Source organism: Perca fluviatilis, chromosome 15 (assembly GCF_010015445.1).
Source record: "Perca fluviatilis chromosome 15, GENO_Pfluv_1.0, whole genome shotgun sequence".
In the NCBI taxonomy this organism is placed as follows: domain Eukaryota; kingdom Metazoa; phylum Chordata; class Actinopteri; order Perciformes; family Percidae; genus Perca; species Perca fluviatilis.
Genome location: NC_053126.1, coordinates 15,726,299 through 15,741,742, shown reverse-complemented (window position 1 = coordinate 15,741,742; position 15,444 = coordinate 15,726,299). Strand labels below are relative to the sequence as shown.

At 42.3% G+C, this 15,444-nt stretch overlaps 3 protein-coding genes across 3 annotated transcripts; all 3 read right to left on the bottom strand.

The window, feature by feature from the left end:
* Window positions 1–22: 22 nt before the first annotated feature.
* Window positions 23–3,811, bottom strand: trim35-12 (tripartite motif containing 35-12). The gene is made up of 6 exons (XM_039824885.1): window positions 2,371–3,811; window positions 2,056–2,151; window positions 1,294–1,524; window positions 1,187–1,209; window positions 964–1,082; window positions 23–658 (listed from the first exon to the last, which is right to left on the bottom strand). Exons 1-6 carry the CDS (start codon window positions 2,905–2,907, stop codon window positions 99–101), a joined length of 1,566 nt encoding a protein of 521 aa, XP_039680819.1. The 5' UTR covers window positions 2,908–3,811; the 3' UTR covers window positions 23–98.
* A 470-nt stretch (window positions 3,812–4,281) lies between these two features.
* Window positions 4,282–9,081, bottom strand: gipc1 (GIPC PDZ domain containing family, member 1). The gene is made up of 7 exons (XM_039824910.1): window positions 8,804–9,081; window positions 7,672–8,233; window positions 7,405–7,590; window positions 7,031–7,211; window positions 6,240–6,352; window positions 6,048–6,129; window positions 4,282–5,948 (listed from the first exon to the last, which is right to left on the bottom strand). The coding sequence occupies exons 2-7, from the start codon at window positions 7,969–7,971 to the stop codon at window positions 5,797–5,799; spliced, it is 1,014 nt and encodes a 337-aa protein (XP_039680844.1). The 5' UTR covers window positions 7,972–8,233; window positions 8,804–9,081; the 3' UTR covers window positions 4,282–5,796.
* Window positions 9,082–11,397: 2,316 nt separating this feature from the next.
* On the bottom strand, window positions 11,398–15,444 carry dnajb1a (DnaJ heat shock protein family (Hsp40) member B1a). Its single transcript, XM_039824904.1, has 3 exons — window positions 14,850–15,444; window positions 12,947–13,536; window positions 11,398–12,810 (listed from the first exon to the last, which is right to left on the bottom strand). The coding sequence occupies exons 1-3, from the start codon at window positions 15,058–15,060 to the stop codon at window positions 12,580–12,582; spliced, it is 1,032 nt and encodes a 343-aa protein (XP_039680838.1). The 5' UTR covers window positions 15,061–15,444; the 3' UTR covers window positions 11,398–12,579.

Genomic DNA, 15,444 nt, shown 5'->3' with positions numbered 1-15,444 from the left:
TTTTACACAAACACACACTTAAATGATTTGATACACAATTGGGTTATTTGTATTAAATTTGAAATACACTTATGTCTTATTCTTTTTTTTTCTTCAAATCACCACGTGGCACTGTTCCACACAGCCACATTGGCGGGGCAGATCTTAAGCGGTTTGGGATTATTCCCATTGATGTTTGCTCCAGGGCAGAAGAAGGGGTATATCTTCTCAGTGAAGAAGGCGGTGAACTTGTAGATGGGCAGCATGCTGATAGGGTTGGAGAAGGTCACCTCTCCGGAGTCGTAGTCCAGCTGCACCCTGACTCGGGTCAGCTCTCCCTGCAGATGCAGCGGGTTGCTGGGCCTCGTCATTGCCAAATAGTCGCCATCGCAGTGCGAGATCATCCAAAAGCCACCCTCGGGACAGCCCGAGATGTGGCCTTTCCTGTCGATGGACTCCTTGACCACCCCGAGCATCCAGTCTGCCTTGTCTCCCACATCCACCTCCCAGGCGTGGCGGCCCGAAGTGAAGCCCTCCGAGCCCAGCAGGAACACAAAGTGGCCGAAACGTTCAGGATTGTCCGGGAGCTTCTGGAGGCATCCACTGTTGGTGACACAGGTGAGGTCTGGGGACAGGGACAACCAGGGGTAGGCAGTGTTGGGGTCCAGGGTGATGGGTGCTGAAAGGGAAAGGGAAAGACAAAAACAGTGATTTTTTTTTTTTTTTTAAAGCACGAACAGGGAATTAATTCCTCTCTAAATTCCAAGGCGCACTGCTTTGTTTGAATACAAAACATTTTCAAAAGCCTTCACTGACGAGCCCACATTGGTTAAAAAAAGGCCAGCTCATATTGAATGCATCCTGGTCTTCCTCAGGGTCAAACTCTTGATTAACACCTACTCCAAAACAACTATACTGATTTGGTTCACAAAATTCCACTTTGCAATGTTGCCAAACCTCACACACAGTCAAGTGAGTGCTTACTGTACTGAACCAGCTCTGCCATCTTCTCCCACACATGGTACTTGAGGGAACTGACATGCTTGGCCACATTTATAAGAGCACCTGACACTTTTTCTGGATCATTCAGTGGGATCTGTGCTCTGTGAGAAGAAAACAAAAATCAAACGCAGGAACCTATTAATACTGAACAACAAGTAAGCTGAATCTGGAACACAGAACAGATGCAGAAGATAATAAAACTTACCTTTTCTTTGTGTTGCTGTAATTCTGAAAGCAAGAGAAAAAGACAGTATTACAAATTGTTTGCATGGTCAGATGAATTCAGAGAGAAATTTTTTTACAAGCACTTACTTTAACGAAGAGAGCGTCACTGGAGGCAATCTCATTCTCAATGGCAATGACAGCGTGAGAGAAGGTGAGGATACTTCTGGTGATGCTCTCTGACTTTCTCTTCACCAGCTCTTTCTTCTCCTCGGCCTCCTGCTGCAGGGCAGCCAGTCGAGCGGTCTCTTCCTTCTTCAGGAACTCCCGCAGCTGCTCAAACTCCTTTTTCATCTGCTTTTCTGTGGCCTCAGTCTGGTCCTGGCACACATGGAAATAAGGCTCAACACGGAAATACAGTACAATAATGTGACCGATAAGGAGTCATAGTCTACCAATCTATGCTGGTCTGTTTATCTACATATCTACGAAATAATTACCTTTACTTTGATTTAACTCACCTATGTACATCTTGAAAAGTAAGTCCTTAATATTTTGTACATTAAGTAATTTCCCTGGCCGTAAAATAAAAAGAAAACCACCATAAAACCCTATTATGAAACAGCATCAGCTAGAGCATATGAGAATCTCTTTTTCCTAGTTTTGTCACAGTAATCCTATAAAATATACTACATTATTATACTATATAATGAAAGGGCTGCTCTAATTCTGAGTTCAGCAAGCAATCCTGATTCAAAAACCAACAAAATCGGTAACCTTGGGTTCTTGTTTTTTAGGCAAACAAATACTGTAGCTATAGAAATAAAAACCATTCTGAGAACGTAAGCCACGGTCACGCCAGCGGTCACGCTGGTCCTCGTGTTTTATGTGGAGCTCTGTGTTTATTGATACCTTGATGTGCACAGTTGTGTCATCACACTCCTGTTTGGCTTCATACAGGCTACGCAGGTTTTTCTTCAGAGGAATCAGATCTTTTTTCAGCTCTGCCTAATGGGGAAATGCCAAAACATGCAGGGTACAATCACATTTAGGAGATGAAAACAATTTTGACAGAGAGTGGAAATGGGAAATGTTTCTGATGTCAGGAATAACCATTTTTCTTAATTTCACTGCAGTGGTGCTAAAACCCTTCGTTGCATTTCCACCAATGATTGAAAACATGTAGTCGGTTTAAAACAAAACTGCAGCTAAACAAGAACACATTACCTTGAGGTCCTGCGCTCCCTCTTCCAAGGGGCACACTCGGTGTCCCTGGTGCTTCTTAGAAGTGTGACACACACAGCAGAGGGGTTCAAAGTCATCCAGACAGAAGAGCTTGAGAACTTCCCCGTGTGTGATGCACTTCACCTCCACTATACCTCCCTGCTCCCCTGGCCTGTTGGCTCCCTCCCCTTTTCCCGCCGCCATGCGATCCTGCTCCCTCAGGAAGGTGTCGGCCACGTTCTTCAGTGCCAGGCTGACTGTGGGCTCTGTCAGGGAACACTTTCTCCTGCAGATGGGACACTCGCGTCTGGCCTTCTTCTTGTTCCAGAACTGCTGCAGACAGGCTCGGCAGAAGCTGTGGCTGCACTTGAGCACCACGGGGTCCTTGAAGATCTCACAGCATACAGAACAAGACAGTTCCTCTTCCAGCATGGAGCCAGAGCGTGAGGAAACAGCCCGCGGTCGAGAGCCTGAAGCCACCTTGGGAAGAAGGAAGGAAGGTTTTCCCGGCTGAGAGGAAGCACGTGGGCGCAACGCCATGGCTGGTTCCTGTGTTGGCAGGGGGTCTGCTTTTATAGCTGTGGTTGTTTGTTGCAGAAAGTACAGTTTGGAAAAAGGTGCTCCTGTCTGACTGCAGTGAGTCCACAGAGTAATCTGGACACTGTTAATAAGCAGCCAGGGTTATACATCAACAGGGACTTGAAGAACAGGTTTACCTCACTTGAAGTAAATAAAGGACATGTCATTACCCCTCATCGGTCAGCCACAACAAGGCTCTGTGAAACAGGGCAGACTCCAGCGGAGCCAAAAAGGCAACGTTTTTCTTCTTTATAATACAAAACAAGAATGTTGCTGAAAGTGCTCTGGCAGTTTTTGGCCTATTTTTGAGTGAAAAGAACAAACATATGAAATATGGCTGTAAGACACAGGTGATGGAAGAAGGTAAACAGAACTCAAAAACAGCTGCAAAGACTTCCTGGCGACATTCATAATCTAAACCTACTGCAAAAGATATTCAGTGTTGAACTGGGACAAAGGCCTGCAGGTGACCCCGCTGAGCTTGACTAGCACTATCAAGTTTACTGAGGTGTATCTATTATTTACATTACCTCTTGATGGCCTGCTGACAGTCAAAGTGATATCTCATTAAATGTCATATATATTTCAGGAGGACACAGGAGTGAGAAGAAACAAACAGCCAGGGGTGGTTTCCGTGAATGTTGGAAAACACTCCAGCGGATCACAGCATTGTCTCTCCCTTTTTAAACACACACACAAACAGAGAGCAGCTAACAAGTGTTAAATCATCTGATCTAAAAACATATTTTGACACACCAAACCAGTGTTATGTTTGAATATAATCCCATCTTAAAAAGGTCCCATGACATGTGCTCTTTGGATGCTTTTATATAGACCTTAGTGGTCCCCTAATACTGTATCTGAAGTCTCTTTCCCAAATTACAGCCACTAGAGCCAGTCCCACAGTGAGCTTTCCTTAGTATGTGCCATTTCTGTGTCTGCAGCTATTCAGGAGGATAGAGGGGGAGGGGGGGGGCAAGGTGGAGAGTGGGGGTGTTGCCTTGACCAACTGCCATTTTGCTCGTTTGAAAGCCATGATGTCCCTCTCAAATGAAACCAAATTCTCTGGGCGGGCAAAGCGTAGAAAGGGGAGGTAACCTTGCTCCTTATGACCTCATAAGGAGACGATTCCAGATCGGCCCATCTGAGCTTTCATTTTCTCAAAGGCAGAGGAGGATACCCAGGGCTCGGTTTACACCTATCGCCATTTCTAGCCACTGGGGGACCATAGGCAGGCTGGGGGAACTCATATTAATGTTAAAACACCTCAAAGTGACATGGGACCTTTAAAACTGCAGAGCATTGTGTTGTGTTTAGGAAAGACCAAACAGGAAGGACTGCCATGTCAATGTTATTATTGCAATATAATAGGACATTGACAACAGTGTAATACAAAGCCATCAAAATAATGTGTTCTTCTCAGTGTTACAGTGTTCTAGCATCAGTTTCATTACATTTAGATATTCATTAACTCTGAAGAATGAAACAAAACTACAAAATAGCTTCATACATTTGGATATACTGAAAAGGTTAACACCAAAACATTTTTTTTTTTAAGACAAGTTTACCTCCGCAGAGTAGTTGGTGCAGCATTGCCCGTTTTCTCTCTCTATGAACACAAGTCACTGTGACACGTGAAGGAAGTAGTTTGGTATTTGCGCCAATGACAGGATACTTGATTTTTCAGCACCAGAATGCATACTAACAAAAATGTATAAAATGCATGAAATGAGAAGAAATGAAGGCATTTTGTTCTCAACAGATTCATTTTCCTTTTTACACAACTACTCCATCTCATGACTTTCTCTTGTTTAATACTGCCTTCTGTAATGCTTCAAAATAAAGTAGTTGCAACACAAGATCAAAACCATCCATTACACAAACCCGGTTTTAAAATAGACAACACATCACTTTATATAAAAACACTAGTGATATAAAAAAAAAATATATATATAAAGACACAACACAACCCACAACCCAATCTGCTTCTCATCCCCACCTTCCGAAAAAGGTCAATTGTCACCAATTCTCTGAAACACTGTCAAATGTACGAAAGTAAGACTGGAATATCCTGCCGGTAACTTCATTACAGCATGGAGTGTGTTAAAAGGTGAACGAACACCACTGATCGTTTAGTCAGCAAGCTACATGTTACTATGACCCTTTAGCGACTACAATCGTTTTTTACCCAAAATAACAAAGACTAAAAAAAACAGCAGAAATCATTAAGGAGATACAGCACATGCTTGTTAAACGGATCCATAACTGTAACAGCGAGTGGTTCAGGACAAGACTAACTCAGGGAGGCCGATGCCTTGTAATGTGCAACTACTGTGCCGCTCACCGGGTGAGGTACAGCGCAATCTCTGTTCACGTCTGTTGTTGGTTTACAGCGCAGTGCAACATAGTGCAATGTGGAAAGAAAAAAAAAATATCACATTTTGTTTGTTAAGTATCAAAGATTTACTTTGTATTAGCGGTTGTCTTTCATTTCTCCCATATTAGAGACTTGTGCTGTATTTGTTCCACTGCCAGCAACTACAACAATGACATGCAGGTCAAAGGGAATGCTCATCAGCGTGCTTGTAGTTTCTGGAAGAAAAAAAAAAAGCTGGAAGACAAATAAAAGCACTTGGGAAGTCATCAGAGTCACCTTTTTCTTCTTCCACTAACTGCCATTATTCTCTTTGTCTAGGCAGTCTCCCAAAAGGGTACACTCTAAATTAAAAATAATAGCAGTATACACTGGAATTAAAACAAACTCATGACGGTAGTGTTGTGTTTCCTAGTAGTGCTGAACGTTGTGGGGGGGTCATGCAAACAGTTGGTCTGCGCTGTTACTTTTTGTGGTTACACTCGGCCAACCTTAGCATCGCCGATGGCACCCCAGACGTCAAAAACAAATTCGTCTGGGAAGGCAAAGTCCCCGAGGGTTTCATCTAAAGCCTCGGCAAACTCATCAGGGTTCTTTTTGTCCTTTCCCAGCTCCACCATGGTAGCCGCTAAGGAGACAAAGAGAGTAGAGAACGTTTAGTGAACACGAAACAGCTAGTTGTACCAACCAATTCTGACACCTGTAGAGCCAACAAACATGCACTTACCTAGCTCGCTGTCTCTGATTCCCATGTAGCTCTCAAGCAGGTCATCCACCTTCTCAATGGCCTTTTCCTCAAATGCAGAGGGCTGGAGTGAAAAAAAAAATCAAACGCACAGACTCAGGCAATGCAACAGCATTATGTTTTCTAAACAATAGAGGCCCGTTATTAGTCCACAGGTGTTGTAAAAACACTCACCAGCTCCTCCACAGTAGCAGGACCTTTAGAGCGTAGCCGTAGAGTTCCTCTGCCGGTCCCCAGCTGAACCCCTGATGCTGACCTTGACCCTCCAGACCGCTGGCCGATCATATCTACGCACAACGGTCAAAGAGATCCCTAAACACTTTGTACAGTCGTACAAATCTGATTTCCCCCTGTTATTCTCCAGCTTTCGTAGTGCTGCACATTATGCACCCCAAACCTCTTTAGACAAACTCAATCCCTACATTACTTAATGCCATACTGTGTTATCTATGTATGTTGTGTATGGGGGTGGCGCAGTGGATACGACACATGCCTATGGTGTGGGAGACTTGGGTTCAATTCCCACTGCAATACATCAGCCAATGTGTCCCTGAGAAGACACTCAACTCCTAGTTGTTCCAGAGGCCTCTGACATATATAGCAATTGTATGTCGCTTTGGATAAAAGTGTCTGCTAAATGACATGTAATGTGCTGCAAGGGCACTCATTCCATTAGTTTTATGCAATAAAATTTCACCAACTATAAATCAGGATGCAGAACTGAAAATCTAAAGTAGGTGTAAAGAACATGTAGTATGGCGACTAAAACACAATGAGATCTAGACTTAAATACTGCTTTCATAGCCACATGCACAGAGTGTGCTGAGAGATTGTACAGAGAGAACAGATGACAGAAGTTGGGGAGCATGTTGTGCGGTCACATCACGTTGGGAGATTGTGGAGCAGAAAAAAACTAATATCACGATTAAGCCTGTCTCTCAGATGACTCCTCCTCCCAGACCTACCAAAGGCCTTGAGAGGCTCCACCAGCTTGATCGTGAACTCCTTCCCTTTAGGCAGCTCCTTTAGCATCTTGGCCACCTCATAGTGTCGACACCCAATCAGGCGATGGCCGTTGATCGACTCGATCATATCACCCACGTTGATGACCTGTATCTGGTGGATGACGCTCCCCTCGCGTATTCTCTAAAAAAACAGCAAAACTCAAAATATGTAAAACACTATCCAGTTCATCACTCTCTCCCCGTCACGTGCAATCTATTCACATTTCATATTCAGTGCAGAAATTATTTCCTAATATAGTCCAGAGTCCCGCCTTCCCCTGTGGATCCTTGAGTCAAAAGACATCAATGTTCTGCTCTATTTCAACAATTCTCACCTTGATGAAAGCATAGCCAGCTCCATTATCAGTGATCGTCAAACCCAGTGCATCCTCTCCTTTGAACACCTCTATTTCCTTTCGCTGTCCTTTAATGTGGGCAAAAATAAAGTCCTCTAGCCCAATCTGGCCTCCCAACAGCTTATCCATGTCCACCTTGTGAGTGTTCAGTGTGCAAAACATAACCTGTGGAGGGAGACAACAAACCATTAAGATTTACCAGTATGCTTTCTCCTCACACCGTACACAATCAGTAGAGTGCCTCACCTCAGATGGCGGTATTCCAAAAGCCTCACCAATTTTGGCATAGAGCTCCCGCACATTACTGAAGCCCTCAATGCGGCCAGTGGGGCTGCCATGAGCAAGCTGAGTGTGGAAGATGAGGCGAGGTCGCATGCTGCTGGGTGGAGGCGGCAGACCTTCAGAGGTGGCACTTTCTCCCAGCCCGACAACACCTCCATCTAGGCCATCCATACCTGGCACATTGAGACCTGCTCGGATAGGCTCCGCTTCCTCGTTCTCCACTAACGGAGACGCCTTCTTCCTTCTTCCCAAACCCAGAGGCATAGTAGTGCTAGAGGGAGAGCAAAGGGAAGGGAGGGAGGAGGTTGCTCTGGGGAGTTATGCTACAATCCAGTCCAACATACACCTGTTCAGCAAAATGAGCTGCAGGTCTGTTGGATGTTTATGTCAGCGTTATAGTGTGGTCATCCAGACCAGTTTGAAAGCTGTCTCAACCAGGCGCTGAATGGATGTGAAGTCCACACATCAGAGCAGCTTACATAGCTGGATCTGTCAAGTCCAGCAGCCTGCAGTGGGTGGTCTCCAGCTGTAAAAAGAGACACAAACCCTTTAATTGTCATACATTTACCAAAGCAGTGACATCTCGGTTATACCAGCAGTTTAAACATGCTTTGCCATTACGTCTCCTCGAAATAGTACATCATGTTGGTTTCCATTAGCACTGCCTGATTAGCTCTTCTTGAATGATACATTAGCGATACTTTAACTAGCTATACCTTAGCGTGGACAGTCAGGACATCAGGACACTCTTGAAAAAGAGATTTTTAATCTCAACGAGTTTCTTCCTGGTTAAATAAAGGTTAAATTAAAAATTAAAAAATAAAAGATAACGTTAGAGCTCATGTTAGCTGCTAGCTGTGAAGCACATTTTCCACACATCTTTCACTTCTTCTAGCAACACAAACACTGACAACTAGCTAAGCATGTACCTTCTACAAACGGAAGTAAGCTAAATCAGTGACTGTTAATCCCGAAATTATAAGAGTGACCATTTCAAGAGCCTTGAACAGCTGAGGTTAGTTAGCTAGCTGACGTTAGCTCAACTATGGTCGCTGAATGTGAACAGAAGGGAGTATGGAAGGCCAGTTATTCTTACCCGGAGTAACGTTAAGTTTTAGCCAACTGCCGGCAGCTCTTCCTGCTAGCTTAGCCTGCTAACGGTGCTGCTGTGAGTTGTCAAAATATATGCGCTTGCAGCGAAAGTCCAATATGTTTTGCTGCTCCTGACAGGTCGACTTGGCCTGGGTAGATTGTAGGTAAATCCCGTCTCTGTCTGCTGTTGATTTATGCCCAGCAGGGGTGAAACACTGATGCGTTCAGGTTTCCTCGTAAACCCCATAGACATATAAGAAACCCCCAGTTCACGTTCCGGTGTTTCTTCTTCTTCTTTGAGATTTAACGGCAGCTTGGATCCTTAATGTAGCACTACTGCCATCTTCTGGAGTTAGTTTACTCCTAGCGACCTACATTGTCCAATGTGACAATTGTTTCTCACCAGACCTGTTCTCATTGGGAAGCTAATCAAGCATCTTCCTGATGAGCCTTGTTCACTTCCCCACACTCCATTATGTTGGGTTCATTTCTTTCAGCATGTTCACTCTGATACACATGTCCTGCAACCAACACATGCTCTACAGTTTCTGGTACCTCAATGATCACAAAAACCAGTTGGATGCTTCCCCATAATGTGACAAGTTCTGTTTAGGTTGCTGTTTAATTCTAAGCCTGCTTGTTGTTACTTGCTACTTCCGTTTTGTTCCCCTACTTCTTAACATACCTACTTCTTTTTGTGTCCAGCGTGTGGACATAGTTTATTTTTTCTATTCTTTTTAATATGAGTAAAAAAAAAGAAAATTATACTGTAAATTGCTTGTTAGCCTCTTTAGAATGGCTCAAACAGCACCGGTGTCAATTTAGACACAATAGCATGGTCACACTTCTGGTTAAAACCTTCCAAATAAAATAGAAAAACTACTCAATGTAGTATCGCACCGGGACTAATAGGACAGTGTATACACGATTGTTTAAATCAAAACCAACTAGGCTTGTGAAGCTCACATATCAATTTTAAAATGTATTTGGTAAAGTAAAATAATAATAATAATAATAATAATAATAATAATAGATGCTGAGCGTACAGTACACTACAGTAAATAGAAGAATTTTTTTTTACAAGACCATGTTGCATACAACAGTTAGACATTAACTTTGAATCTCACCTTTTTGTGCAATTAAACATTTTGTAAAAAATAAATAAAAAGCACTGCATACATAGGAAAGGAAAACTTTTCTTGAATCTTTAAGTTTCAAATCTGTTCACAAGATATTAAATAGTAATATGTTGACTACCATGAAATTAGCTTTCAATGCTTTAATCGCTAAAATGTCCTCAATAACTCAAACATGTAGGCCATACTTGATTAGATATTTGCCGGTCTCTTTTAATGTGGAAATGCAAATCATCACAGCATAGGGAGGGTCTATTAAAGATGTCCACCCCACTATCAATTCGAAAAAGCTTGGTTGTTAAAAATCAAAATATCTTGAATGCCAACCTGAGGCATTTCAAAACATAAACCAGAGATAAAACAAGATGTGTACACCCTTTTCCCTTAAAAAAGGAAAATGTTGGCAAGAAAAACATACACATTACAGAGATTACACATCTCTACATTCATGTTAAACCACATGTTAGAAACTTAAAACTCCAGCAGGAGCAGTCAACACTAAAAATACTAAATAATGTGAAAATAAACCAACTGATTTACTAACATCCATCATCACTACAGTCAAGGTGCACAGGGCTAAATATGCCTCTGAGTTCTATATATATTTTCTTAAGATTCCTACTGAACTTTTAAATTCCATATTTCCAGATGATGTACATCTTGGTGCGGATGCTCTCAGGTACGAGAGCGTATAAGACAAAATAATTCAACAAAAATATATTCTGCAGGCATTTAGGTCAGGTATTTAAACTTATTTTCATATCTCAGTCTGCAATATTTAGCGGGGATCAGACTGATGCCATGTTGGGTCAAAAAGAAGAAGAAATAAACTCACTGGCAGAAACATGGTACATACTGTATGCAAAGGGTACAGATGCAGTAAATAGCTTTTGGTAGTTTGTCAGTCAAACATAACAGGATACACACATGCTCTCAACATACTTGTAGCACAAAAAAAAAAAAAAAAAAAAAAAAAAAAAAAAAAAAAAAAAAAAAAAAAAAAAACACACACACACACACACACTACAATTACATAGTTTCAATTATTTGGCACAAAAAGTTACCACAGATATTTTACATAGGTAGTAATAAGCTGTGTAGTCCCGAATAAACAAGATATTTTGTAAGGTGTGCCATCCTAAACACTATCAATACACCAATCCAAAAAAATTCTCCAAATAGCAATTTGATACCTAAACTCAGAAATCTGATGATGCATATCTCATCAGTGCTTTCTTTCCTAAATTTGAAATCTGTAACTCGTATGAATCATCGTACGTAAGGTTACATAAATGTAAGTTAATATCTCTTCTTAATTATAACTGGAGACATCTATTAATACATTGTCATTATTTTTAGGCTTGTGCATATTGAAATGATATTCTTCTAGTCAGTTTATGAGATTGTGGCTGTGAAAACTGGCGGCCAGCTGTGACTGAGTGTAGATGACTGAAACGCTGAGTTGACAAGAAAAGTATATTTAACGTTGATCGGTCACATCCGGCTGATACTGCTCCTCTTCAGAAAGTCAGTATTGATGCCAATACCAAGGATCAGATTACCTCTTATGCCTGTTTTACAGTTGTGCGGAGGCTCCACGCAGAGCTTTCGCCATAGCCTACCTAAGTGGCCTGATGTTTATACTTGTGCGCTGGTGTGTGCGTCGAGCCGGCATGTGTCTGTGTGTGGAGAGTGGGTGAGAACGGAGAGAGTGACGGCGATTAGCTTCGGAGCGAGTACTGTCTCTAGAGTCATAGTGACTCTAGAGACAGTACTCGCCGGCATGTGTTTACAGTTGTGCGGAGGCACTATGTCTCTAGAGTCATAGTGACTCTAGAGACACCCCTGTGTTTTCTGACCAAGGTGGGAAATCTGTAGCAGGAAAAGTTCACCCTCTTCTTGATTTCATGTTGTTTATGGAGAAGGAGAACCAGGAAATGAGTCGGGGAGAAATGCAACGCTACCAAGCCACGGCCGAGTGACGTGTGTCGCTGCGACATGTAGTAACATTTTTCGAAAGGTGCACATCAGGCTACGGCGTAGACGCATAGGGGTCTGCGGGGGTACACCGTTGATTCTACGCACAACCATAAAAAGGCCTTTAGGATCCACACTGCCATAACGTTATCTAAAAGCAACTAAAAATAATGTCCTGTTGAGTAATGTAGTTCAAAACTACCTGAGGATTGTTAATTAGCTGGCTGCGTGCTCCCTTTAAGCACTCCCAAAATCTGCTGCTGTGAAAACAAATCCTCATGTAGTTTATTACAATCCCAAGTGAACTTAAAATACACTCGTCTCCTTGCAGCCAAACCATAACCTATAACATGACAACTCGTATCATTATCTGTATACACACTATATACTTTTCATGCCTGAATCTGACATTGTAGCAGGCTATTACTTAACACAGTTACTCCGCTAAACACACACACGAAACGTAAAGTAAGCTGCTCTGTCAAGTTTCCGAGTCTTAACACACTCAATAAACTGACTGGATGCTGGGTAAGAAAATGGATTTGGTATTCAGATGGTAAAATTAAACAGCTGAATACCAAATCTGCCCTGAGCCTCAATCGTCCAAGCTAAACTGCACAGGGGACTGTGTTGCTGGATTTTTGGGGCAAACTTCTATCATTTCATGTCATGGTGGAAGGATCTGCTTGAGTGCATCTCGTGTGCTTTGGCCCAGTTTGTCGGGAAATGTCACTGTGAAGTCCAGGATCATGTCGCCCCTCTTCTCGGGGCACTTGGATAGAGGGAGCCCTTCTCCAGCGATTCGCTTTTTCATTCCAGGTTTGACAACATCTCTGGAGGTCACAGTGATGGTCCGGCCGTCTAGTGTCGGGGCGTTGACTGTGCATCCGCACAACGCCTGGAGTAAGACAGAGAGAGAATGACAATCAACATCTTTACGCAAAATATCATTGAAACAAGCTATATTTTTTGTGTACATCAAACGAAAAATGAATGTCTGAGTGATATTTACTGGGACATGGGTTTTCACTTACTTCTCGGAGTGATATTTTTGCAGGATAGATTATATCCGAGCCCTCTCTTCTGAACACCGGGTGGGGTTTATCTTTAACTACAAACACCACGTCAGAAGGAATGTTGCTGGGAGTTTCATCTCCCTCCTTGGGAAAGGTGATTTTCGTCCCCTCCTTCCAGCCACGCTTGATGTCGACTGTTAAGATCTTGTCTTCGTTGCGCACTGTGCAGCCGTCTGGGTTGAGTCTCTTGCGGGAAATCTTCATTTTTTTGGTGCAGCCCGAGAAGACCTCCTCCAGGCTCACCTTCAGCTCGTGCATCACAGATGGGTCCTTCTTCTTCTCGTGCGGTCTGCGAAGGCCTCCTGGGTGGGATTTAAAGGATCTTTGAAACCCGTCCATGCCACGCATTCTTCCCATGCCAAACGGTGCAAAGGGATTGTTGATGTCCATGTCATCCTCCCCATTTTGTGCGAAGAAATGATCGAAAGGGCTGCGGCCACCGAAGAACTCAGTAAACATTGCATGGGGGTCTCCGTGGAAAGTGTAGTTGTAGCTCTGACCGCTGTGTCCTCCACCTCCACCTCCACCGCCAGCAGAACCCTTTAATCCTGAGCCAAACAGAAGGAAATAGAGCTTACACGCTATACAAGAATGGCAAATATATTCAGCTAATGTCAGATAATAAGTAACAATAAATTGCATGTTAGAAGTGTGTGTGTTTGATTGTTTCCAAAAAATTGTGCTTATGTTAAAAAATTATTATCGGATGGCATAAAGTTATAAGACTTTTTAAACTTTTAAAATGTGAATTTGCTTCAATAAACCCAGTATTGGTCAGGGTCTAGTAGGAAAGTATCTGCAGAAAGAGAATTATCCTAATTACTAAAGCTTTTCTGAATAAACCAATGAAACTGTACTATGTTGTCAGCAATCTAGTAAAAAATACAATATATTGCTGGATTTAAGTTAGAATTTAACAAATGCTAATTATGAGCATGTTTTCAATTTTAACCAGTAGATTTTTAATCCCAACAAAAATCCAATGTATAAACCTATGAAGAAAATATTAATTAGTTGCAAGAATACTAATAATCATGATGCTAGCAATGAAAGTTACTTTTTAAAAACGCCTAAAAGTCACATCTGTCTCTATTCCTGCACATAAGAACGTAGACAGTAACCCTGCCAAAAGACACAAATCAGTGCATATCTGGGCTGGTTGAATCAGACTTATTATTCCAGTGACAGACTGACAGGACAGGCAAGAACTCGTTGTTTCCAGTAGGTTCTCCAGTTACACCTATTGTGTACACACACCCACACACCAACACACACACACACACACACACACCTCCTCATTGTGTGGTTACTGGTGTAGAAAGATGCCAGAAACAGCAATAACCGATTAGGAGGATGCATTAATGCATCAACCAGGCTACATCTAACAGACTCAAATGAAGTGCAAATGAATGGTTTGCTGAAGAGTATAACATCACAAGTTGTATGAAAATGTAATAATGTAACTGTATTTGTTTAGCACCTTTCATACAAGAAATGTATATTAAAGTGTTTTACAATAAATAAATTACAATCAACATTACATGAGTGCCTTACATGAAAATAATAGACAGACATAATTAATGGGAATTAAGATGACAAATAACACCCACTGAATGATAATAATAAAAATAAAGTAAAAAAAAAAAATAGAATACATAGAATGGATAAAATCTAGTAAAATACGACATGATAAAAGAAGTACAGCAGTGCTTAAGTGCAAAGCAAGGTGCAAAAAATGAGTTCCAGGCCTGTATAGGAAAGTCATAGCTAGTTAAAGGCTAAAGAGAAGAGAAGTAAAGTAACGTTGCTGGTACAAACTAGCTACACCACATGCAAGTTGTGGGGAGAAGTGTTCAGTTACCTTCTTCTCCAAAGCGATCATAAATGTCCTTTTTCTTGGCATCACTGAGAACATCGTAGGCTTCAGCAATCTCCTTGAATTTATCTTCTGATCCGGGAGACTTGTTTTTATCGGGATGATAGCGCAGGGCCTGTTTTCTGTACGCCTTTTTTATCTCATCTTCAGAGGCCCCTTTGGCTATTCCTAGCACTTTGTAGTAATCTTTACCCATGTCAATAACCGCTCACTTCTTCTTCGACTTCATAAAGACATTTTCAGCACAGATGCTTCAGTTTCTGTTGAGTGCATCAGGATGTCCCGTTTGTGGGCCGGGTTAGCCCGCTCCACCACCGCCGCCGCCTCAGCTGTCACTGCTGCGGACAGTTACTGCTAGTTAGCTAACGGTCAAGGTTAGCTTCCCTCACTTATCACAGTCCGTAGACAACTGAGACGAGGAGAAAGAATGTCAGTTAACTTAAACCGCACAAAATAAAACAATGTGGTCATACAGGACTGTCCGTGTGTTGTCGCCGAGCTGAAAAACAGTACGAGGAAACTTCTGGAAGAAGCTGATGCTGCTGATGTGTGTCATCACTACCGAGCCGAGAGGATACAC

Coding starts and splice junctions, on each gene's coding strand:
- gipc1 (XM_039824910.1), bottom strand. CDS start 7,971: ATGCCTCTGGGTTTGGGAAGAAGGAAGAAGGCGTCTCCGTTAGTGGAG. Junction 7,591..7,671: donor TTGGAATACCGCCATCTGAG/GTGAGGCACTCT, acceptor CTCCCTCCACAG/GTTATGTTTTGCACACTGAA. Junction 5,949..6,047: donor AATCAGAGACAGCGAGCTAG/GTAAGTGCATGT, acceptor TTGTCTCCTTAG/CGGCTACCATGGTGGAGCTG.
- trim35-12 (XM_039824885.1), bottom strand. CDS start 2,907: ATGGCGTTGCGCCCACGTGCTTCCTCTCAGCCGGGAAAACCTTCCTTC. Junction 1,210..1,293: donor GTGACGCTCTCTTCGTTAAA/GTAAGTGCTTGT, acceptor TCTTGCTTTCAG/AATTACAGCAACACAAAGAA. Junction 1,083..1,186: donor TACAGCAACACAAAGAAAAG/GTAAGTTTTATT, acceptor TTCTTCTCACAG/AGCACAGATCCCACTGAATG.
- dnajb1a (XM_039824904.1), bottom strand. CDS start 15,060: ATGGGTAAAGATTACTACAAAGTGCTAGGAATAGCCAAAGGGGCCTCT. Junction 13,537..14,849: donor TGATCGCTTTGGAGAAGAAG/GTAACTGAACAC, acceptor TGTTTGGCTCAG/GATTAAAGGGTTCTGCTGGC. Junction 12,811..12,946: donor CAAAAATATCACTCCGAGAA/GTAAGTGAAAAC, acceptor GTCTTACTCCAG/GCGTTGTGCGGATGCACAGT.